Source organism: Schistosoma haematobium, chromosome ZW (genome assembly GCF_000699445.3).
Source record: "Schistosoma haematobium chromosome ZW, whole genome shotgun sequence".
Taxonomy (NCBI): Eukaryota; Metazoa; Platyhelminthes; class Trematoda; order Strigeidida; family Schistosomatidae; genus Schistosoma; species Schistosoma haematobium.
Window position 1 is genome coordinate 60,222,097 of NC_067195.1, and position 26,397 is coordinate 60,248,493.

Consider the following 26,397-nt stretch of genomic DNA (forward strand, 5'->3'; position numbering starts at 1 on the left):
ATGTTCCTGATGAAATTGAGCTCAGAATATGGTACAACGTGCAGCATCCTCATATCTCCTTATTTTAGCTAATGACTGGCTAGCAGGGCATTCTCCAAGTCAAAAGTGTTGATGAACGATACTCGAAAGAGTCTCGGATAATTTTAGTGTTTGGTGTCCTTTTCCCGGGTAAGCTATGAAACAGTCAGTGGCCAAATTATGGTAAGTTAGGGCTTCCTATCCAACTCCTCCCAGAGTATCCGGTTGTTTGTGTTCTGTGGATTGACAGAAAGGTCAGAGCTGTTTTCAAGGTTCATGATTATGGGAGAATCATCACGAACTATGATCGTTTTCCTAGGTTTTCGAGCATGGTGAGGTTGAGATCCTTTTCGTTTGCAGTCGGATGGCTGCCCGGATTCTCGTACTTTTCGTCGACTGGTTGGTTAATTCCAGGAGCAGATTGCACGACCGATTCATCAGCTGATTTTCTTACAAGACTTATGTTGTACAGCATTTGTAACGGTGACAATCGATCTTTTTTAACTCTATTGACAGTGTCCAGTTGTCAACAGAATTTTTGGGGACCACAATTGCACTTAAGGAGACTGTGCTTGAGGACACAAATCTGAGAGTGTGTAACACTGTCGATTTTATGGCGGTGATCAGTTTCATCATAACTTCGCTGGTGTTGATGCGTATCCAGTCGATACCGATGTTGATAAAGACCCTCCACTTTACTTTGCTGCGAGCCTTTGTTTATTTGTCCGTCTCAAGACTGCCATGTTACAGGGTTGCCGATATTTTTTTCTCAGAATTGTCAAGAGAGTGATGTTGCTTAGCAAATCCACAGAACTTACGTTGCATATGCCGCGTACCTACTTGCGATCTGACTTACCAATTCTGTTGTAAGCAGTTACTGGAAGGTCTGTGCACCCTCTGTGAAACCAACCTTTGCATTTGTCACACTGCATACCATAGCTGACAGCAAAAAAGCATTCAGGTCGCTTACAATTGTTCTCAGTGACCATAGTGAAATACAGGTTGTTAACGAGACTGAAAAAAAATTTCATTAGCGCATAAAGAAGTAATATGTTCAAAACGGATTAGACAGATCAAAACAAGTACTATAAACACTTGAAATTTACTGAAACCAAAACTAGCATTTTAACATAAAAATCCGTTTAAACCGAGTAGTGCGTTGAGTCAAGACTACAGTTAACTAATAATTCAAATAAACTTTAGTAGAAAAGTAATCTAGCGAACGTTAAGCTCCGTATAGATTCTTTGTATCAAAAATGGTATTTTCGTTGTGTAAGGACACAGAAAACGTCTGAGAAACACAAGTCACGTTAAGATAATATCTCTTGTTCGAAAAGTTTGCTTTGGTAGTCCATAGTCTTTGCCTATCTCACTTACTAGTAAATTAGTGTTTTTAGAAATAATGTTTCTCAAAATAAGGTTCAACATAGTGTTTCGAGCAATGCACAGTAACTAACCGGACATTCACTCTGTCAGATCCGTTGTTGTATGCTCATGCAAATATGGAGAAAATCCTTCTACGTCTGTTTTTCTTAAGACTAGCCCACATAGATATCCAAAATTACAGGTGCGTTAAAAAAGCATGAAAGAGTTGTGCCGAAAGGTAAGCAGGCAAACGAGTGAGTCAGCAAATATGAGTACGAGTAAGCGAGAGCAATGAACATGAATAACATGGACATATACATACATAGTGAAATGAATAAATCATCAAATCAATTAAGCGGTTAGTAATAAGGCTAGCAGCGAGAATAAATGCTTGAGTCATCTATTACCGAGATGGTTCTATGAGACTAATTATTCACTAACATACATTTTTTTGACTATATTGTTATCCCGCACTGGATATTTCCTACATACTCACTAGCTACTCGCCCACCGAACATTCTGGAACCTACTTAATAAATTGACCGTCGAGTGACACGTGCATGTTCATTTAATCTCTAGCCTAAGCAATAGAGCGAACCTCATGAACGGTGACAATAGCATGGTCGCAACTACTTCAAAGTTGATAGTGGTTAGCAACATTATCATAGAAATAAGTTTGGATTTTATGTTTTATGACTTTCTTCATTCTAATTTATTTTGTCTTCCAACACTACGCTTCAATATGTGACAACTTCCAGACACCATACCACTTAAGAATTTGTATCATTAGATCCACCTAAGTAGCTACCTACTATTATGGTGAAACTAATTAATTGTTAACAAAACAATATTATACACAGTTTCTCTCCCATCAAAAAGTGATTTTCTTTTCGAATGTATCAATTGATGATCTTAACACATTGAAAATCGGAATCGAAATTTTTTAAAAAAAATAGATAAGCTGACGGGGAAAAGTTTGAAGCAGTATGTCTATATGTATGCATACTGATTATCACGTAAATTGTTTCACAAAATAAGATATTAAAATGTTATTACTCAAAGTATAAATAAAATCAATTCTGTACGATGAATAAAAGATATAAAAAGAAATTCCGAAAGCTTTGTAAATGATTAGAAAACAAAGGTCAAGAATTGATGAACAAAAATTGGAACAATAGCTTTTAGCCGGGAATCTTATTTTTCCGTAAACTTTGACGGAAGTATGTATGCTGAACAATAGTAAATTATTTGATAATAATGGTCATAATCAACGAATCATTATATAAATATCTGAAAAAATAACCTGTAAAACAAGTGAATTTCTACATAAAAATATATCCTATTGCAACAATGAAGCTAACAGTTCAATCCGTTCGTGAACTCGACGTAAATAAGTTTGAGTTTCAACAATCATTAGTAAAAGTCCTTTACTATCAGTAGAATCAAGACTAATATCAGTTGATAATGGAGGATTTAATCGAAAGAATGGTACTGCAAGTGAACCACACCATGCACTAGCACGATCAACAACTCGACCTAAAATGTTAAAAATTACAAGATAAAATTTTCATTTAAAATGTTTACATAATAAACAATATGGAAATACAAATGAATTAATATATTTGTAACATCCCAATGAGTAGAAAAATTAGATTTTCTGAAATACACTTAAACTAAGCAAATTGATGTATTGAACTAGATGGAGAGAACTACTAGTTAGTTTAAAGTCAGATATGTGAAGATACTACAACTACGCCCAATTGGCTTACAAAATAAACCTTGTGGAAAATATTTATTGGAAGAAATCAAAGGACGTTGATTCAAACAAACACCAAACGCATGTAAATATGTTTATAATGACCATAAAAATAAAATGAAAAATCCGCATACTAAAAGAATAAAAGATCAATAGGAAAGTAGTATTGCTAGTCTTGGTAAGAATGAAGGATCTCTGCCGTGAGGAAAATTTCAGTGTGCAAACAAACAGAAACTGGAATTTAAAAATGTAAACATGACAAGTGGTTTTTCAGGGCTGTAACATCCTGAACACAAGCAGATAAAGTAAAGTAAAGTATTACAGATTACTTAGATAAATTCAAGTTATCCAATGTCTAATTATTTAAGAAATAATTTTAAAATTCACAAGAAAGTACATGTAGATAGTAAAAGCATATAATAAGATGTTCACAAGATAGAAGATTCTGATGTTGTTGTGCTGGGTCTATATTACAGACCCATTCAGATTAACTTCGTACTCTTTATTGCCGCTAATACGTTACGGACTACATTTGATTGAAGTGTAATAAAAAATGATTTATATATATTATAAGCATGTAAAGATAAGGTCACGTAGTAGTGTGTATCAGTCTCTCACATGAATTCCCCATACGATTCAAGTCTAAATGGATCCTACAAGATGGAATGAATTTACGTAACAATTAGTGATTTTTAAGTGTATACCCTAACCGTTTCCAACTACTGATTTCTAGGATAATCATGATTCATCATGAGTTCAGTTTCATTGACATCATGAACCGATCACAGTTAGACAACAGTTGAAAACATGGAAGCAATAGACGTTTCGTGATTTCATTGAAACTCAACAATCTTCAAAACATCATAATGGCAATTATCATGTGCTCCAGAGAAAATTTCCGGAGTTCTAGTGAGAAACTGCGGTCAGTGGAGCTAAATCGTGTCGGGTTTGAAGACGTTACCCACCGAAAATAGTGAAAGATGGTCGCACAATATCATGAATTGGTTGAAGTTGGACATTAGTATCGATGGATGCCGACTCAGTGGCCTAAAGATTAGACATTCGCGCCCAAAACCGAAGGTCTTGAGTTCAATTACCATATACGGGTTGTGGATGGGCACCACTGAGGAGTTCCATGATAGGATGAAACGGCCGTCTAGCTCTTCCAGATTTTTAGTAGTTGTAAAACTTGTATCGGTTTGTGATTTCCATGGAATTTACTATTCGTTTTCGCCAAAACCCAAATAATACTCAAATTAACGGTTAGTGACAGTATAGATTAGCTTCATTTCTTTATTTGATTGCTATAAGGCTTTTTTTACGTCAATATCTGCTGGTTGGGAAAATATCGAGTTGACATGTTTGTGTTTCCAATAAGTAGTAAGACATCACTACTGAAAAATAAGCAAGCTTAAATCATTTTAGGATTAAACCTGAGATATTTAAGCTTTTCAACACCATAGCTACTATTGATTTATCAGCTTAGAATCCAATAACCAAAAGTTTCAACCCTGAATAAAATTGGATATAAAGGCACCAAGTGTTGGAGACTGAATGTATTGACTTCGGTAGTAAAAGACGGGGTATGCACTACTTTAAATCAGTCAGCCACAAGGAGAAATGGTGAATTCTTATTACTTTAAAACGATTCCGATACTTCCATTATTATTAATATTATTTATTATTTGAACACATAAATATTGGTACAAAAGGGCACCGAAAATATATGCGCCACACAAGTCACTTGATTTGTGTGTGGGCTGTGATACTGCCAGGGTGCTCAAACCGAAGTAGGTTGTTTTATTAGGGGGTCACACCCGGAGCCTTCGACCTAAATGTCTGATCCACAAGGCAGTGGAGCAAAGCAAAGAGATGCAGTTCCATGGTAGCCGGTGGCGAATAATTGGTTCATACGCCATTTGTTCTCTGAATCCTGGAGTTCATGTGCACCATTAGTATGTAATTAGGGTTTTCCAACTCGTCTAGATGGATCCTCCAGATTCGCCGACCCCGTTAAAGCGCTGGACATTCGCTCTTCGTCCTCTCAATTAGATAAACAACAATAATGCCGCGAGAAGGCAGTGAGTAGGACTTCCCTGAAAGTGGTTGTATACATGTGGCTATGTGGGAGCTAAATATCCCCATCCTCGGCCGTACTAGGGCGTTTGGTGGCCCGATGCTTTCAAAGCAGATTTATTCAGTATAACCATGCAAATAATAATAATAAACTAAACTCGACAAATATTTAGTTTTAAACGGATTTTAAGAGTTAATAAGTAACAAAATTCTTGGATGAATAGGTTTCTCATAAAGTCACAAATGAGTTGAAAATTCTGAATCAGTACATAAAAGATCATGCATATGAGCTCTTGAACATTTCGAGACGTAAGATTTATTTCTTGCAAACTAATCAAAGAAATAATACGACAATAATCATACTTTTCAGTAGCTCTCTTTGTTATTATGAAAAAGACAGTAATTAACAGGTATCATTATTAATAATAAACATTTATAGTTTACGGTCAAAATGAAATTTATTTGACTCTTCTTCAGCTTCCATATTTTTTTATACAGCTAAATGAATTCATCAACAACCAGTTAGGAATTGTCACAAAACTACTGTCTGGTAAATTGCTATTCGAGTAAGTGGTAGAGTGGACGAGTATAGCCCAGTGGTATATACACATATAGCCCTATCCTATTGTGAAGTAGGTGGAACAGATTTAGAACGTGTGGTTTATTGATTAAACCCTCGGGAGCTTAAACAAACGAATTACACATCTAAAACTACCACCCTCTAAATTTCTTTGCCTACCCTTTTGTGGGTGATTTGTTTGTGTCGCTTTTTATTTTGATGCACCATTATTTACAATTAATTAACTGTGTCAGAGTTACTAGTTTCACATGAAATTTGATTTTTTTTCAAGCTATCAAACAACTCACCATCTGACATGGTTGCAATTTCAACCAGAATACGACCAAGAAATCCGAAACCACGTACAGATCGATATGTTTCCATAATATTTTGTGGACGAAATACATCCACTGTCTCTACAGGCATTACAGGCAACCGTCCAGTCCCAAGAGAAACAACCACTGCTATAGGAGTTATAGGTTTATTCTAAAATGTTTAAAGAATGAGTCTTACTTTAAAATATATGATAATTACTGAACGTTTTGAGTATTAAAAGACCCACACTTTTATTTTTAGCAGTAACAGTGTGGATTATATGTTGTAATTGCTAAACTGTTTAAGCTGAACAAACTTCTTAGTTAGTTCATACAGTCATATCCTTTGAATAGTCTGCGAAATAAGATCTTAGATTGTGAAGCCGTCTGGAAAATGTTTAAACCTCATGAGGAGTTTCAGCTCCCTTGAGACTGCAGTGATGGTTTGTTGACAAGTTTCTTCCCATTTGAAATTCAGTACATTTGGGTAGCCGATTTTTAATTCGATTTATTACTATGGTTCATACAGAGTCTTGTTAATTTACCTACCCTAACTTACCACAGTAACCCTATCCATCTCTTCGTCTTTTAACACTCACTACTCGCAATATATAAGTACTTCAATTTGTCTTCGCATTCAGAGTTGATTAACCCAACTAATTGCAGCAAAGCTATTCTAACCTAGAAATGTAGGTTACTGTCTCTTTTGATTATGTATCTTTAACTAAGAGAAAGCTCAGGATAATCAGGGAGAAACAAACTATAGTGAGATCCTCAAACGATGTTAAACAATTTGGATATGAGTTAAAGAAATGACAAGTTGGGATAAAAAGGCGATTTCACGTCTCCTCTAACACAGTTTAACATTATTTCAGGTTAATATGTTTCGTAATCATTAAGTGTCAATTTTGATCAGTATGACAGGTGTAAACTTTTTCCCAGTGTGACAATTATATTTTTCATATCATTCTGTAAGAATTTCGTATACGTTTTACAGAAATCTTGTGCATTTTTTCATTTATATGATGTTTACTAACGACTCATCAAATGTGTGTAAAACCGGTTTATAAATGGATGTATTTGGTTTATTGATGACGTAATTTTGGATGAATTGTGTGTAAGGCGTGTTTTTGGAGAGTTAATAAATTTTCACTCGTACTAGCCCTTATGTTATCACTTTGTGTTATAGGAATCGCAATGATTCCTGTTCCCAATTATAAGCGGGTATTACGAACGCGACACCAGAAATAACAGGAAATAGCCAAATTTAGTGACTAAGATGCCTATGTAAGATAACTAAAAATTAAATATTTTAATTTAATTTAAACGTTAAAAATACGACGTTCAGTGCACGGATCTCTTTTAAACAAATTTATTATCAAGTTACACAATTGTATCTATTCAAGAAATTTGAAGCAGCATATACCACATTAGTGAATATCTTGATGTCAATAATATAGATGTAGACATTCCGACCAACCACTTGAAAGAGCTATTGTTACGTCATACCTTTATTATCCAGTTCAGTTTTAACAAAGAAACGGATAGACAACGAGTTGATATCGCATTTGGGTCCTCACTGGGCCCATTCATAGCAGACTATTTCATATGTAAGATTAAAAACAAATAACTTAGTTCGGCCGTCAATCGATCATATATATAATTGTACAACTAGATAACAAATTTTATGAAAAGAGATCCCTTCGCTGAACTTCTTGTTTTGAATTTTAATTCGAAGTATCACATGTATAGACTGGTTGATGTGTAGCTTGTCTTGTTCTTCTGCTTTTTTTTATTTTTCATTACTGGATTATGTTAACAGACTATTAGACCAGTGTCAAAATTGTTATTGTCTGGGTAATGTCATATATTTTCATTATTATAGAATATAATATATGACTTAATATTCTGTAATTTATAAAAATCCCACACAAGTTTAAATAAATGACTTACTTTTAAACGTTGTAAAAGTTGTAATTCTTGAATTTCTGTTAAAATATCTAGTGTTGGATTATTTGAAATTAATCCACCATCCAAGAAACGCCCACAAGGTCTAAAATATGTCGGTGCAGCGCTTGAAGCCCTAGCAGCTTTCCAAATTGGCTAAATAATAGTTAAAATAATAAGTGAATTAAAAACAAAACTGTAAGAAGAATTATTAGTGTTTTATAAAATTGTTCAACAAACAAGTAATAATATCTGGACAATAGGTAGTAAAGTATCAAACTGGTCAACATTAATGGTCAGTTAAAAGACTTCAAAATCGTTTAAATCAAAATTAAATGCTTATGAAAAAAAACTGATTCTTAAGTGAAGTATAAATTTATACATAAGAATTTAATTTAAGATGTCATGAAGTATAGCTATTCAAATCTGAAAAGTCTTCAAACAACTAACAGAATATGAGATAAATAATATTACTTTACAGAAATGGCTCTTTATAATACTTTTTTATGAACTGAACTTTTAGTCACTATCCATCTAAATAATAGGAATATTGCTCAGTTTCCTAAACCGGAGGAGATGAAATAGGAATTCGAACCTATGACCTACTGGTTTAAAGCTAAATGTTTTAACACTTAAGTCATCGTTCCATTAAATGACTAAAATATTTCATAGGAAAATTATTTACAGTGTTTTAAAATCCGATTTCATTATATTTATTTCTACATGACAACGTATCTTTATCATTTTGAAATGATCAAAATTCTTGCCATTATTTGCTTTTTTATAATTACGAAATAGAAAGACTTACATGTTCATTATCTTCAGGCATTTGTTCAAACGGATTATTTAATTCAGTGTCAGATGTTGAAAGGTTGGTACTTGTTTCACTACCTATTAACAATCCCTGAGCATTTGAGAAAAAATTTAAAATAGATTGAGAAGTTGAAAGTGTTGATGATTTTGTAGATTGAGTTTCACGATCAAGCTCAAGGGCGGAAGTAGACTGACGATGAGTTAATCCGCTGTTTCTTCTGTTTGTTCGTTGATACACAGAAGACTTTAATCCAGATTGACGTGTTTCTAAAATTTGTTGTATTCGAGTACGGGGAGATTTATAATTTCTGAACATATGCAATATTGGTGGACATCGATCACTGACAAGTGTAGTTACAGCAACTCTAATATTTTTAGAACGAATAAATAGATGTAAATTACTTGAAGAAACTATTTCGATGCAGAACAACTTAACGAAAAACAATGTTACCTCTTTTATTGAGAAATTAATGCTTGGTTTGTCTAAAAACATCCAAATGAGATTAGTAAGAGATATTAAACCAAACAGTAACGTATTTCAATGTATTATAAGTTCATGACATATCTGATCACAGAACTGAAAAATAATTCTATAGAGAGGTTGTAAAATTACTAGCTTATTAAACAGCTTACTTTTAGTTATAAAACAATGATATATTTATGATCATTGTCTAGTGGAGTTTAATCTGTATCGGGTGTGAGACAGTTATTTAATCTCATATCTTTCAATTCTCTATGAAATTGTAAATTTAAAACAATTACATCAAATTTCAATAAGATTACCGTCTGATTACACTTTTTGTCAACTGATTTACAAACTGTCCTTGGTACAATTGCTAATATGCAGCTTTAACAGTTCATCTACTTCATAGATAACAATTTATTCGTGTCCACAATGGTTGATTGCATCATAAAATCTCTTTTGTGCATATTTCACGACTAGATAAACTGAACTTGTATTTTTTTGAACAACTACACTAAATCTCAAGGAAATTAACTGTTTAGATAGAATTCTTAAATAAACAGGATAGTTCTGCCAAAGATCTAATCAAATAAAAATTAATTGCCATTATAGAACGAATACAACTAGATACGAAACTAGACAGTGTTAATTATCTATCACATTCGTGAGTACATCTCACCCAAATGAATAGACAATCTCATACGAAATCAAATTTAGGGCCTATTGGTAAATTATAAACAAGCAAAGTGAAGGTGAGAACAGACGGAATAGTAATTGTATTATTTCCCCGACTGATCAGAGAGTTCCAAGATGTAACCAATTGGAATATGTTCAAATAACTAAACAGTATTGTGTTTGATCTGAATGATGGAAGTTCTAGCCAAGATCATATATAAAGTCGTTTGTCATCCACAATTCCAAAGTGGTATTAACTCTATATGCATTAATCTTATAATTTATAAATGATTGTGGTAATTACAGAAAAAATTAAATTATTATTATTATTATCATCAGCTTTATTCAATATTATATTTTTGGTACAATATAGAATTCTCAGCGTAAAGTATTTCAACAAATTTCCGTTTCTTTCTTCTTGGTCGGTCCTGGCGATAAAGATTAAGTGATCGCCAGTTAGATGTTAGCAGTTCAGTAAATGAACATCTGAATAATGTGCATTCTTTTCGCTGTATATTGCCAGCAACCACATTGTCTCTTATTGAGTTTTTTGTAGCTTTGACAACGAAAGGTTGTACACTTTTCAGAAACGCAGCAGAATAGGTTATGCGATTATTAAACATAATGATATATTAAAACAAACAAAAATAGATAACATGTTGAAATATCTAGATGGCAGGAACAGGTAGCCCAGAAGCACTTATTAACTGACTGAGTATATGCGAATATTTATGATGAAATCAAAATGATCATTTTTATAAGCAAAAAACTTCATTAAAATAATACAGTCTATGAGTGGTTTATTTGCTAATTAACAAACGAATACAATAAAGGCTATAAAAATACAGTCATTAACCTTTTACTTCTGGTCATTGTAATAGTATTGTACTGATTCAAGTCTATACACTACTTTTATTCTGACCCAGTGTTCGTTTCTATCAATCTTAGCTAAAATATGTTTCTTTTTAAATAGTCAGTATTATCAATTAAACCGATAAAAGCACAGCCTATTTATTACCTGACTGTTTTTAAATCAGTCATTACAGTATTATCACCGAATTCATCACGCATTAACATTTCTAATGGTTCCGGTGGATATGGTCGTTTACCACAGAAGACAAGATTTTTGAATCGAAATAATAATGTACGACAACAATGTAAACATTTGCCAGATACTAGAAATAGTGATATCGCTGCACCAGTTGAAGTACCTATAAGATAGATTACATAAATAAATAAACATAAAATGACAAACACACACACAAAACAAGTCGTGACGACTTTTGGATTGCATACTACATAACAACTTTACAGCAATGACTTGCGTATTTTAATGTACAAAATATGTGTCTGACCACAAGTAGAACACTGCACCTTTATGTTCTGAGCAGTGCTAACAAAAACAATAAACGTACGTTGGGATTTGTCAAGAGGCGATGTAAAGTTTACATTCTTGGGGATAATTATACTTCAAACTGAAAATCCAGATGCATCAGGCTTGAAAATGACTTCATATGGAAGCCGAATGTAATCGTTTCTTCAAAATGCCAAAAAACTCTTCCAGACACTGCTGCAATCCAAAATGTCGAAACACCCAGTTTCAGCATTTGTATCTCTACATTGAAAGTGAAAATGTTTCATTCTAAGTCTTCTCTCTGTATCAATGACTATACAAGTAAACTTCCAAGACTCTGGAATAGTTTGCCACCAATCTGTACATGAAATAACATCACTAGCGACATTTGTTCGAGAAATTTATGGTTACCTCTTCCTCTCCGAAACTCAATTAAAAATGAGTCTGTGACTGTAGCCCATTCTACAAGTGACATTATAGAGATATTAAAATTTTGAACACTGTTTTTACTGGGCATACTTACTAAGTTTACCTTCTTGCAGGTATTTTACACCTACTCTATCCACAGTTAATTTAATTAACTTAAATAGTATCTATCCAAATCAGAAGGTCATGAAACGACTTGGTACTCGTATAACGGCAGACCTGTAACAGTAATTTTATTGCTATTATTCTGTGTTTTCTTTTCTCTAGTTGCAGTTACTCTTTAATGGCACTAGAGATAATCTTAGTCCCTCTACTAGTATGTTTGAAGAGATTACGAGTTTACCTAAAAATCAGCGAACGCAAAGAAGAATCAATGATGCAGTGACAGGACAGCTAAACTATTCCCATCCCTGCTAACTAGAGGGAGAAGTTCAGGTTCAGATGAGGAAAAGTGTATTCCACAAGTAGCCAGAAGCACGAACAAAAACAAACACATAGCTCAAGCGTATATATAGCATAAAAATGTCCTTGGGGAACGTCGCAAAATTGCATATTAAAAGAGACAACTAACCAATGACATTTAGGGTCATTCCAAGTCGGAAATACAATCTGAAGGTAAAAATGAAAGCTTTTGGCGCGAAAACTGGAAGTTCTAATTTCCAAAAATAACATGTTTACCAAGTGATTTCTGGGGATCTAGCATCCCCAACACCTACTAAGAGTTAGTGGTTTCACTCTGCTTCCTCCTTGTAAAGAATTTCCCGAAACTATTTATGAACTACATTATTTCAGACAATTTAACCATGTATCTCTGCGCTTTACATGTAACATTGCTTTATGTATCAACCAAATCATGCCTGTAAACTTAGTACGCATTCTGGAATAATGTAAGAAAATAATACTTTATTTATCTACTTAAATGGCATCAAATGTTGTTAAGTGGTTAGAGGTAATCGGTAAGAAAACTTTAATGTAAATTTCGTGGTAGTAAGCATTCATTAATAAGGCACACACTTTTACAATCCTGCATGGAATGTTTCTCTCTGTACAATTAGGATTTGCGTCATTCAGTGACATAATAATGATTATCACTAAGTGAGCAATTAGTATCAATAAAGCATGTGAAATAGTAAGCATATGAAAGTGAAACGAAAACAACACATTTCAATGATAAAAGTTTACTATGGCGACTATCATTATTATTATTAAACATAAATCAGAAGATGAATATGAATGTACTTTGAAAAACAACAATCTACTAGTGATTAAGATTGTTTAGTTGTAAAACGTAGTTGTTTAAATGACAAACTATTTACTGATGTAAACAGCTTTTATGAGACCGTCCGCGTTCTTTTTCTCAGAGATATGTTTTTAAGGGACCAGTAGATTATCCGAATAAAATTGATCTGCTAAATTTTAAGCACATTTTTCTATGCTAATATGTTAGTGTTTCAAACGAGACTTAAACTTACGATATTGCACTTTACTTCATTGTGATTAATTACTCACTGAAGCGTAGAAAACTCTAAATGTGAGAAATGTAAACTAGACAGGATGTTATATACTAATTCTTATAAGGAAATACCTTGACTTATGGTGATGTAGACAACAACAACAACAAAAGATGTGAACAAAAACTAACTAGAAATAACTATAAAAAATTGACAGAAAGTAACAATACTGCATAACGGTTCAGTTTACTACACACTCTACATTCACGTGGAAAGATAAAAAAAAACTATACTTGCCATTAGTGTTGATAATTCATATAATCAACTATATATTTTCGTGTCAATTTTTTTAAAAGTGACTCCAAAAATATTTTGATCGTTTTATAACAAAACATTAAATTAATTAAGCAGGAAATTTTTAAGAGATAATTAAGAATAGAATGATTGTTTGAATTTATTCTAACAACATTCTTAAAATGTGAAGTAATAAATCTGTTTAAAATTATAAAGACAAATATTGAAATAATCATATTACTTATGTTACACAATTAAGTGTATGATTTGGAATGACAAAGTAAATACTTAAAAACTCTAACCAGTTCGTGATACAGCTAGAATATCTTTTGTTTATTAGTTAGTGGGATCTACTTTGATAATTATTAACAGCATACATACTATGCAACGACAAAAAAATCAGCTGATGAGTTAAGTGAATCACTATCAATTGAAATAGCTGACGTATATATTACAAATGTATAAGAACCGCCTGTGTTAAACGTGAACTGTTGGTTAGAGTAGGAGTATGTTGGAGAAAAAACGGAACGGGTAATCCAAAAAATAACATTAGTCCATAAAACATTGAAAATTGAGCTGAGGCACTTAAGAGTTCATGATTCACATGATTATTATGACCAGTGGATGGAGACGTTAGGTGATGTGATTCAGAATCGATCACACTGACCTGGACGGATCAACTCTTCACTTTCCTCTAGATCTTGAAATGTAATGTCCTTTCTTTTAGGACCATATTTTCAATATTTAGTCTTTGTTATTATCATTGCTACAAAATTATTCAAACTTTCTCATTAATCTTACTAAGTTAATTTTGTTATGCTGATGTAAGATAATAACTTTAGCCAACTTGAATCCATACTATACTCTAAGTTGAATATATCAGATACATCCGTTTCAAATGACCTTTAGGAATCAATAATAATCATAATCAATAAGAAATAAATAAACAAATATTAGTGATGATGAAAAACGTTACCAATGATCCAATCAAATAATTCTGTAATTTTCTTTCCAGATGCTATTTCTAAAGCACGAAGTAATTGTACGATAACTAATCCACGCATACCACCACCATCAAGTGATAGAACACGGAGGCCATTAGGTCCAACTTTCCATTTTTTCGGTTTCTTAAGACCATGTTGATTACCGGTAAAATTACAATGATTATGATCATCATCATATGTATTTAAGTCAGATAGTTTATTATGATTGGTGAATTTGTCCAAATCATCCCCCTTATTTCTAGATATATCAGCAATATCAGTGTTTGTAGGAATAGTGTCAAAAGTACTAGCAGTAGCACAATTTGTTGTTGTTATTATTGATGGTGTGCCTGAATCCATAGGTATTCCATTACGTTTAATGAACACTGAAGGATCACAATTACACTTTGTAGGCCTGAAATTACATGTTGCCTCTACTGGTAAATGTACTTTCCTGGGATTTGTATTGTCAGAGGACTAAATGTTGAGTAGTTAAAATAAAAAAGTGAAAATATTAAATACGAGAACCTCATTGTCGCAAAGTGATGTTACAATTATACAAAGAAAAACACCGTTATTACATGGTAGTATTGTAACCGGAAGAAAGCAAGTGGACAGCAAAAAAAGTGTAGACACTTTATGATCTGTTCACTAGGACATTCTAACAGTGACATATCTGTTCTGTAAACCAGATAAGCTATGGAAATTATCGTAGATATGGTATTTACATAGAAAAAATAGGGGGTACTAACCCGAGGTATAGAATTTCAAAGCAAGAGAGTAAGCCAATTGATGTGATTGTGAATATGGAATAAAGTATACAAATGAGTTAAATGTGACACATGCCTGATTATTACTCAAATAAATAACTGATATTAACTCGAATGAGAACAGGGAGTATGATGGGTTAATAATGCCATTCGAATAAATGAATATAAAGTGAAATAACGTCTGATATTCCAATACGCAACTATATATCTAAGTGGTTCTATATTTATTAAGGATTACTTTAAATTACTGACATCAAAAATAAAATTAAATTGAAATTAAAGATAAAAATAACAAAGAAACAATGAATTTAAGGAATCAACGAAAAAAATTATTAATACACTATGACTGAACAAAACGTAGCAGTAATATCAAGTGATATTTGTAACAAACTGACATTAGCTGTGGTATCATTGAAAAACAAAGAGTGCTGGACAGGTGTTTCGTTCTAGCATGAGATCTCTGATCATTCACCCACGAATTCCGAATGAACGAAAGCAGAACCTGCAAATCTCAAGGCACGAACTAAACATATGAGTCTCGCAGTTGGAATCCAATGATTCTCATTTTCAACACCGATTAATCCCCAATCTAGAACAACGATCATAAAATGAAATCGGTAACTATTGCTTGTATCGACATGGATGACCTCAACTGGCCACAGTTCCTCGAGAGAACTGCCTCGAAATAATGGTCACGCTGGCCAATAACAAGGAGTTAGGGTTTCGATTTACTAATGGGATATGAATACGGTAAAACTAGGGATGAATTATTACTTACTTACAAATAGTATATCGAGACAACGTTATTCAAATATTATAAAGACAGTTAGTCTCTGAACATCAGTCTATTAAGTTTCTCAAGGAGGTTAAAGCGAGTCTAAGTGCTTAATTGGTTCTTTAGCTGACATTATTCAAAAACTGGTACAACATCCTTAAAGATATTGACTTTCGACCTTAAAAACATCGTGCATATATATACATATATTCTTCGTCCAATTCCAGTATTTATCATAACTCCCCTATCTGTGTCACTGAAGATTATAACAACTAGAGTAATAAGTAAACTTTAATGCGACTAATGATTCAATAACTTTAGGTGTTCAAAGTGATTTTTTTTCCACTAGAAGTTGACGCCTTCTATGGAATCTGTTTTGAGAATTTCATCTTGCTGTGCCAATATGGTATGCGAAATTGAACAGACGTACATATATGTCATGCTCTACGTTGTATATAACTTAATAGTCTAAAAATCTATAATTATCAATGAAAATTTGTTAAAATTTATTAAACAATTACGATAAGATTTCAGTTGGAAGTATGGCAATCGCTGTTTATGAACAGTAAAGATTATTTCGAGTACGTAAACTAGATGTTACAATAACTGACACACAACACTAATAATAATCTCCGAACATGGAACCGAGAAAGAAAGTAGTATTAGTACAGAAAAAACTGATATTTACTGAGGAAAAATTGGAACAGTACTCTGTACAAATAGTAACAAAAACATAACTTTGAAACACGGAAAATTAGCAAACAAAGTGGTAATAACCAGTCGGAAAAATGTACAGATTATACGAAGACTTACATTAAAAAAGTAATCATGATTATCGTTAAAGGTAAGAACTTAACATTTATTGACTAAACTCGACAACCAAGTAATATGCTCGCAGATCCTATAACGTCAAGCTTCAATTTTTTGTGAAAGTGTGGCGTAAATCCAGTAACTTCGGGTAACAATAATGAAAACCAAATCCCCCCCAAAAAAAACAATACTACAAGAATGTCTGAAATGATGTAGAAAATTTGCAGCTTAGTTGAATACTTCCAGCGTTCTCGAGTTTTCTGAGCCAGATGGTCAAATCAGGAAGATTTGATTGCCATTATGGAAAATAATATCAGGGATTATTGAGTCTAAAAATTATTTTTCGAATCAGGGCATGATATTACTAGCTATTATTTCACCGTGTTAGAGTAACTCTACAGGCACAGATTGCAGAAGACTATTCGAAATTCTGTTGTATTATACAAAAATTTATATCTGGTATTGCATTAATTAATACTAAAGAATAATTTGATCAGAAGTTTATTCTACTTAGTAAGATAAATAGTTGAGCAAAACAATCAAGAGGATATATGTGAAAATAAATTTTGTGTTCACTATCTGAGAAAATAATGAAATATTTTAACAAAGAAATTCTGCGGTTTTTCACGCTACACAAACATGAGTGAACGATTTAATCATAACATCAGACAATTATCTTTGATGTACTTAACAAAACCGATTTATCTGAAAGAACAGAGTATTTGCTTATCATCAATTGGATAAAGTTATCAAAAAAATATATTTGACTTTGTAGGCGGAAAAATTACACGAGTAAAACAAGTATTAATTTTAGGACCGATTTCTCCAATTTCCTGTAGTGCAGCAAATAAGCGAGATATAACCTGAATACTTATAGATAACATATGAATGTTATTGGACACCGATATATCCAATGTGTTGAGTTTCAGTCTCAGCTCCAAAATCATTGTATGCTATTTAACTCAATGAAATATATCGCTTTTTAGTCATGGATAGATTCAAGGCGACTTTCCTGTTAGAATAAAATATTAAGGAGTGAGTGTAATGACAAAATTGTAATAATGGATCATCAATAGAAATGTAAACCAGACGAACACATAAATGTAGCTAATCATAGACAAAAATGATATTCTTCACTTTAGTGAATGATAATAATCTGATACAGTAGGGAATTGTAAGCTAATTAATTATATAGAACAAAGTAATTTTATGTTTAGTAGTAAAACGATGGTATGGAAAAAGAAAAAGATTAAAGATAGAATCATATATACCCCGTTAGGTGATCAAATTTATTAATTCGATCCTTAAAATTTAGTAAATTTGCAAAATTAACAAAAAACGGAAATGACAAAAATAGTCGTATTGAGAATAGAATTCAAATCTCAGTGAAAATTTAGAAATCACAACACAATTTAAAGACTGTTGGATTTTTTGTGGTCCGATGAACGTATGAATATGTTATGGACACAAATTTTTCATTTAATTCCGTATATTAACTAGGATAAACCTGTTTGTGTAACGGCGGTTGTAAGAAGTCAAATACGGGTCGCGTTGGATGAAATTATTCCGAGTATTTTTCTTCCCAAAAAGAGATTCAGAATAAGAAGTGGAAAAGCGAAGAAAGGAACAGAGCGGAGAATGCATGCGAGCTAACTCGACATGATCAAGTGTGACTCGATATTTAAAGTCAGACAAAAATGAACTAAAGACATGTGATAAGTAGGGTAAGCAATGTACACTCATATGCTCATATAGAAAAGGTCAAGGCTAATAAGTGACTCTACTATGGGAAGTCAAATCTAGGACCATAGGTCTCGCGAGGGAACGCCTAACATTTAGACCGCTGAATTTCAATCCATTGATGTACGTGTCTGGCTTCAATTGATTCACGATATTGAGAGACCATTTTCCATTACGTACGATGGATAACTGTCTTACACTCGATATATTCGAATCCTACTTCTCACAGCTTCTCACTATAATTACTGGAACGGCCTGTTGAAGTTAGTCACTAATGAACACATAATTACTATTTCCTTTCATGTAAAGATAAAACTTAGGCGAAAAAAAAGGTTGCGAAGAACACCTTTAACATTATTCCACAAGTTCTGAAGTAGAATAAAGCAACAGCTATTAAGCAATAAAAAGATGTTCATTTTTAATGTTAAATAATTTATTCTAAGGGATTAAAGTGAAGAATATATAATATGGTCAAAGTAAATATCAATTACTAATATGAAATGACGCGAGGATGTGTAAAATACGAATGCTCATAATTTGTGGTGTAATATATGGAACATTTAGTATTGAATCAACATTGTGAATACATGAATATTCAGACAATCAATATATAGAATATAATCAGTCTTTTATACATGATTAATGTAAAATTATTATTACATTTACAATAAATTCAACTTTATTATCACTTACTTGTTGTGAATTATTTGTTACATTAGTAAATTTAGTATAACCTAATTGTTCAGTTGAATGTGAATTCGATGTGAGTTCAGTTTCTGAGTCAGATGCTAAAAGTTAAATAAATAAAGATGCAACAACCACAACCACAATAGCAACAACATAATACTCATACCGGGAGAATGAAATATACATATATATAACAATTGAGATTGTAATGCCAGATGTTTGTAATTATACAAGATGAAAATATGAAATTTGGTCTGATAATTATCAACAATTGAAAATAACATATATCTAAAAGTTCTTTTTAAAAAATTATACATGAATGTGTTTCGTTTTAATTTATAATTAAATAAATTCCTAATTTAAAAAATATTGTCAAAAGGCTACTGTGAGAATGTAATTTAAACTCTGTGGGATCCTGGGTTCGGATCTCGCGAGGCGGAATAGTTGATGCGCACTGCTGAAGAGTCCCATACTAGGATGAAACGGTTGTCCAGTGTCCAGGTTTTCAGTGGTGATCTAGCTTCAATTGACTCATGAATTTATTCATTAAATTACTACAATCTCCACAAAAAACCCTCTCTGATTGTAACCAATCATGTTTAACCTATAAGAGTTACATCGATTTTAGGTGATTAGTAATGTAATAAATACTATAAATGGAGTGATATTATGTTTTGTAATCTGTTTTGATATCCGATGTTTGTAGTCGGTGGACAGAAAAACATGAACTTTATTGCTGTATAGACTAACAAATAATCAATGATTCATGCATCGTTAGCCAGTTTCAGTGAACAAGTAATGATTTGAGTTTCAGAAATTTAATCCTGAATTATTGATTCTGTAGTCCGCTGAGTTTCAGATATTTTTTGCATTATATTTTCTGCAAACTACGTGACAAACTTTCATGGTTCAGATCACGAACTGATCTTCGTTAAACAACCATTGAGAACCTGAAGGCACTGGACAGATGTTTTGTGCTAGTACAAGACTCCTGAGCAATACACATTCACGACCCTGCATCTAGGAATCGAACCCGGGGCCCTTATTCTCACGCACGAACGCCTAACTTCTAGACCAACGGTGTTTATGTCTAGCTTTAACAATTTGCTAAATTGTGAAATTGTGTATATATTTTGTACCAGTAGTAGTTGTATTGTAGAGCATGCTAATTATGTTGACGGATATTAGAAGTAGGTAACACTGATCAGATGAGGAGTGTCTATCAAAAGAAGGTTGAGAAGATTGAACTGAACAGATAGGGAAACATAAAAGAATTGAGCATTATGAGAATTATAAGGTATGTAAAGAGAAACTGATGGAAGATGTGCAAATGGAGTATGTAATGTAAGGTTTTCATAATTTACGAAGAAACTTTGTAGTTTTGAACTAAATAAATTGGTTGTCCCCACCAAGTCTTCGTTCACTACAGTATGACTAGTAATAATGAAATTTCTGTTACTTCATTTTATATTCTCATTCAAAACAACGTTATATACAATCGTTCAAAAATACTGCTGAGGAATCTTGTACTAGGGCAAGATAACTGTTCAGTACTTCCGAGATTTTCCTAACCAAAAACAGTTTATGATGTGAAATTTATCAAATAATTTCACTTAATTATTTACCTAAGCTTTGATAACAAATGAGAGTGATACAATTTAGTTAGAAACCTATGTGCAACCTATGTGAAACCTATGTCAACAGAATCTAAGACAGTGTACTAAGATACATTTTATTAAACACAATAGTGTGCAAATAATACGGGATTTCATACAGATGAATAGTTTGGATTTGAACGGTCACCAAAGTAAATACACATCCATGAATTTGCTGCTTTAGTTTTGTCGCATACCCTTCATCGTGATTTGTACTCCCTTGTAAGATATTTTTTACTTAACCTTGACTATACATTCGTCCCATTCACATGATATTCTTACTAATAATAGCTAATATCATTAATAGTAATAATAATAATAATAATAATTATTATTATTATGATTACTATTATAATCACAACTACAGTACAATAATTCCTACTTTTTATTAACTTGTTTCTACATAGAATCTTAATCTATCGATCACAAGTGATCACCCGAAAGCATATAATTGTTTTGACCGTTATGTGTGATCTCATCTGAGCATTTCTATTGACTCTATTTTATTGAATATGTTTTAATATTTACGACTAAATCGATGTGAAATTTACCAACTTCAATTTAGAACATGGATTAATTCAACTTTAATATTTTGTTAATTGTTACACAATAATAATAATAATAATAATAATGATTTGATACATAACAGTAGAGTCGCTTGAAGAAGTTATCGATAGCTATCACTTGGTTTGGTGCTGTTTGGTCTCAAATATTCTATGAGAACTTTTAAATTGCTAAAATATTATACTTCTGCAATGAATCGTTTGAATTTATGACATTTTTCTATGAAAACTGCGTAAGTACGCCCAGTGGAAAAAACAATTATTGGCGTGGCTATCGTCAATAAAAGTTAGCATTCATGAGGGAAAATAATTACAATGAACAATCACTATTAGTGCTATAATTATTGGGACCAAAGAGACTAAACAAGACGAACAGTTGTAAAGAAATAAACTAACTGTGACAAACTAAGTTTAGGTCAGAACTACCTGCACATAATGTGTTAAAACAACTAAACAACCAATGAAAAAACAAATAAACATTTATGAATATAAACGTGATATTAGGGAAAAATATGTAGCCATCTAAAATATATGATGAGACACTTCTGTTTTAATTTCTATCTACACACTTCAGTTACTTTCAATCAGGAAAAGAGTGAGAAAACTTTCAAATCCCCAAACATAACAGTTCGTATATATATACTATCTGCTAAATCACTTTTTGAAAATAGCTTGTTGTTTGAAAAATATATCCTTAAAAAATACAACTCTTAAAAACTAACTAGCTAGCTCTCTAAGAATAGCGAGAGAATGCTCGATAGTGTTGATTATTTGCAAAGACGTAGTTTGCACACTTTCCAGCCAGTAAAAAATAAGACAACCTAGGACAAAATTACATAAAAAATCACGAAAAATTTGACCCCTGATTAAACTTATATCAAATCATATCACTCATCTTTATTGATGAAATGCTATGACGAGGAATGAATTGAACGTTACGAATATATATATATATATATATATATATATATATATATATATATATATATATATATATATATATATATATATATATATATAATAAAGAAAGAAGTATTATGAGTTGGTACGTCGTTCAATATTCTGACAATTTTAACAATTTTCTAGATATAATCAGTTTACTTACTAACTTAGGCCTATTACTGATCGTGGAGAAGCATAGGACTCCCAACCCTGTCCTGGGCGGTCCTTTCCAGTTGCTATTCATCCTTTTCATGTCTGCTTCCGATTCCTGACTCAATGTATTTTCTTGAGCCTACCACTTTTCCATTCCCCTTCAGGATTTCAATTTAGCGATTTCATCGTGATGCGATTTGATGACTTCCGCAATTTATCTCCCATCCACTTCCATCATCTTTTCCTAATTTCCTTTTCAGATGGAAGCTGGTTTATTATCTCCCACAGTAGGCTGTTGCTGATGGTATCCGGTCAACGGATATTGAGTATCTTACGTAGACAATTGTTTACAAATACTTATACCTTTTTGATGATGGTTGTAGTAGTTCTCCAAGTTTCGTCTCCGTACAGTGGGACTGTCTCAGCATTCGTACTGAAGACTCTTACTTTGATACTGGTTGACAGTTTTTTTTAGTTCCATAAGTTCTTCAATTGTAGGAATTCTCTCTTCGCTTTGCCAATCCTCGCCTTTATGTCTACATCAGATCCTCCTTGTTCATCGATGATGCTTCCCAGATACGTGAAAGTTTCCATCTCTTCCACGTATTCTCCATCAAGTGTGATTGGATTGGTGTTCTCTGTGTTGTATTTGAGGATCTTGCTTCTTCCCTTGTGTATTTCGAGGCCTTCTAGTGCAGGGATTGCTGCCGCCACACTGACTGTCTTCATCTGCATTTGTTCGTGTGTGTGTGTGTGGTATAGAAGGGCCACGTCATCTGCGAAGTCTAAATCTTCTAATTGATTCCGAGCTATCCACTGTATTGCTTGCTTCCCGTCAGATGTCGAGGTCTTCATAATCCATCAACCACCAGAAGAAAGAGAAAGGGGGAGAGTAAGCAATCTTGTCTAACTCCGGTCCTCACTTGGAATGCGTCTGTCAGCTGTCCTCCATGCATCACTTTGCACTGAAACTCCGTCGTATGAATTCCGTATGATGTTGACGATCTTCTCAGGTACACCATAGTGTCTAAGAAGTTTCCATAACGTTCTCCTATCCACACTGCCAAACGTCTTCTCATAGTCAATGAAGTTGATGTATAGTGACGAGTTCCATTCAACTCATTGTTCACCGATGATCCGTAGTGTCGCAACTTGGTCTGTGCACAAGTGACCCTTACGGAGATCAGCCTGTTGATCTTGTATTTTTGAGTCTACTGCGTCTTTTATCCGGTTCAGCAACACTGTTAAAAACGTTTCCTGGGGACTGATGGTAGTGTAATGCCTCTGTAGTTCTCACATTTGCTTAGATCTCCTTTCTTTGGTATTTTGATGAGGTGTCCTTCGGATCTATATTATCGTCGTTGCTATTACTGGTGAGTGCATAACATTGGATAACATTCATTCTGATTCTCTCTTTCTTTGTTTTGAATGATGCTTTGATGATCCTGGGTCCATGAGATTTCCATCCTATAAGTGTGTCTTGTTCTTTGTTGGCCAGCATCAAAGCAACTCCCTGAGTGCTTAGCGCATTTTCCTCTTCATGACTGGAATATAGAAGCATCCCTCCCGTATCTAGCCTTTTCTGTTCAGCTTGGGTTTAATGGGTTTCGTTGATTCCAAGAAGCACCAATTTGTATCTCCTCATTTTCGTTGCTATTTGACTGATCCTCCCGGTCTTCCACATTGTCCGGACGTTCTATGTACCGATAAAAATGTTTGCTCTGGTTGTTAGAATGGGCATAGGTCTCGAGTTTCATTATGAGGTGTCATGATTCTTCCTTCAACTAGGAGGGCAGAGTTTAAATGGTTTAATTTGTTTAGCATTTTTCTTAACAAGGTTGTTTTCTACGGTATGGGATTGTCGACTACACGTCCAACCCTCCTCCTTTGTGTGGGCTTGGAACTAGCAGTAGCTTTAGAAGAGCTACAGATGGAGTTATGATTAGTTTAGATATCAAAAAATATCTACAAAGTAGAATTCAACTTACGAACACTAAAAGATGCCAGGTGTACACTACCGTCAGACAGGGATTGACTGACTAACTGTACACTATTATCATTTGGTAAAGATACCATTCGTCGATGCGACTTTGGAGTATGTGAAAATTGTTGTGAATGTCGCTGTTTAATATTACTCTGATTTACATCATGGTTTTCTGAATGATAATTGTATGAACGTGGAATCATACCATTTGATAAGTCATTATTCAATATTGTTTGAGATTGAGTCATTTGACTTGTTTGATGTGAAGGGTTATAATCAACTGAAGTAGTGCATAAGAGAATTTCTTCAATTGCTATAATTTAACAATAAACAATTAAATAATTAATTTTAAGATATCATATACAAGTAGTGAAGATATTTTTGCGAAATAAAATAGTATTTTGTTTTAATAATTAGTGTAAACACTGTAGAATAACTAGTGAACTGATGAATTACAATAACAGTCATATTGATTAATGAATTCATATACATTTACTTTATTGCGTTACAGTTTTTAAAGTTTGTACTTAGTGAAAGAAAATGGAGTTTCGAAAAAGATGATTACATTTCAATGAGAATAGACAAGAAACTTAGTGATCGGTAACATAAAAACAACCAGAATTTAACATAAGGTTCCGTAACAAATGACCCACAAGGATAGACTTAAAGTACGCTAATTACTGACAAACTTATGAAGGTAATATGTCGGAATACAGAAGTTTACATATTGCTCTTTCTCAGTGCAACAAATCATGATATTTTATTTAGTAAAATGTTAGTTTCTTATCAGCGTGATATTCAACATTGATTTCACCATTAGTGTAACATTTAGTCAATATCATAGTGAGTCTATATTTTCCAGTGTGACATAATCTCAGGTTAATATATTTCGTAATCATTAAGTGTCAATTTTGATCAGTATGACAGGTGTAAACATCCTTCCAGTGTGACAATTATATTTTTCATATCATTCTGTACGAATTTTGTATCTGTTTTACTAGTAACCTTATGCATCTCTTCATAAATATGATGTTCACTATCGAGTCATCAAGTGAGATGATAGAGATTTATAGCTCAGGTGGATGATTTCGATGGAGTCTTGTTCTCTGTGTTGGATGGTTTGGTCGTGGAGATTTCATCGTTATTCTGAACGACATCATCAGCACAAACTTCAGATAAAAGTGAAGTCATAATGCAAGCTCTACGACCAAACCGTTCAGTTCAGAGAACCAAACTTCATTAGAATCATCAAGTGTGTGCAAAATCAGTGTATGAATGAATGTATTTGGTCTAGTGATGATGTGATTTTGGACGACTTGTGTGGAAGACGTGTTTTTGCAGAGTCAATGAATTTTCACTCGTACCAGTTCTATGTTATCACTTTGTGTTATGTTAAATTTATTGATACGGATTAGTCGAGGCGTTTATTGTTTCATTTTTTTGTGAAGAACACTATAGTACATAAAACTACATCACTAGAAACAAAAATAACTATTTTTCGAGAAAGTAGGTGAATGTATAGAATTACGGTGATTGTAATAACTGAATATAATGAAATAATCTCACGAAAATGTTATAATTGTTGAATAAAAGATTAGTGCACTTACATTAAAATAAATATTTGTTTGTCTGTTTTTAAACCAGAGTACTATATTGAATTTAAAAGAAATTACATATCGACAACTCGTTAATTATCAATAATGCTCTACTTTGGAGCTGTGTAATGAACAAAGTGTTCATTGTTTAGTTAGCACGACTTGAAGTGCCAACCGACTTACTTCCGTTTAATGAAATAGGCTCTGGAGCCGTGTATTTATAGCTGAA

The 26,397-nt window shown here is 33.0% G+C and overlaps 1 protein-coding gene across 2 annotated transcripts in view; it reads right to left on the minus strand.

The window, feature by feature from the left end:
- Positions 1 to 2,246: 2,246 nt before the first annotated feature.
- Positions 2,247 to 26,397, minus strand: part of PLA2G6_1 (85/88 kDa calcium-independent phospholipase A2) — a gene marked incomplete at its 3' end in the record, with an annotated part of 60,348 nt that continues 36,197 nt past the window's right edge. Inside the window, exons 10-17 of one of the 2 annotated variants that reach the window (XM_051211931.1) lie at positions 24,578 to 24,886; positions 19,283 to 19,377; positions 14,488 to 14,971; positions 11,005 to 11,197; positions 8,844 to 9,213; positions 8,042 to 8,191; positions 6,083 to 6,260; positions 2,247 to 2,919 (exon numbers count right to left, since the gene is read on the minus strand). In XM_051211931.1, coding sequence (XP_051072052.1) covers positions 2,723 to 2,919; positions 6,083 to 6,260; positions 8,042 to 8,191; positions 8,844 to 9,213; positions 11,005 to 11,197; positions 14,488 to 14,971; positions 19,283 to 19,377; positions 24,578 to 24,886 — 1,976 coding nt within the window. The remainder of the gene's footprint in view (positions 2,920 to 6,082; positions 6,261 to 8,041; positions 8,192 to 8,843; positions 9,214 to 11,004; positions 11,198 to 14,487; positions 14,972 to 19,282; positions 19,378 to 24,577; positions 24,887 to 26,397) is intronic. The other variant, XM_012943517.3, reaches the window with a different exon arrangement.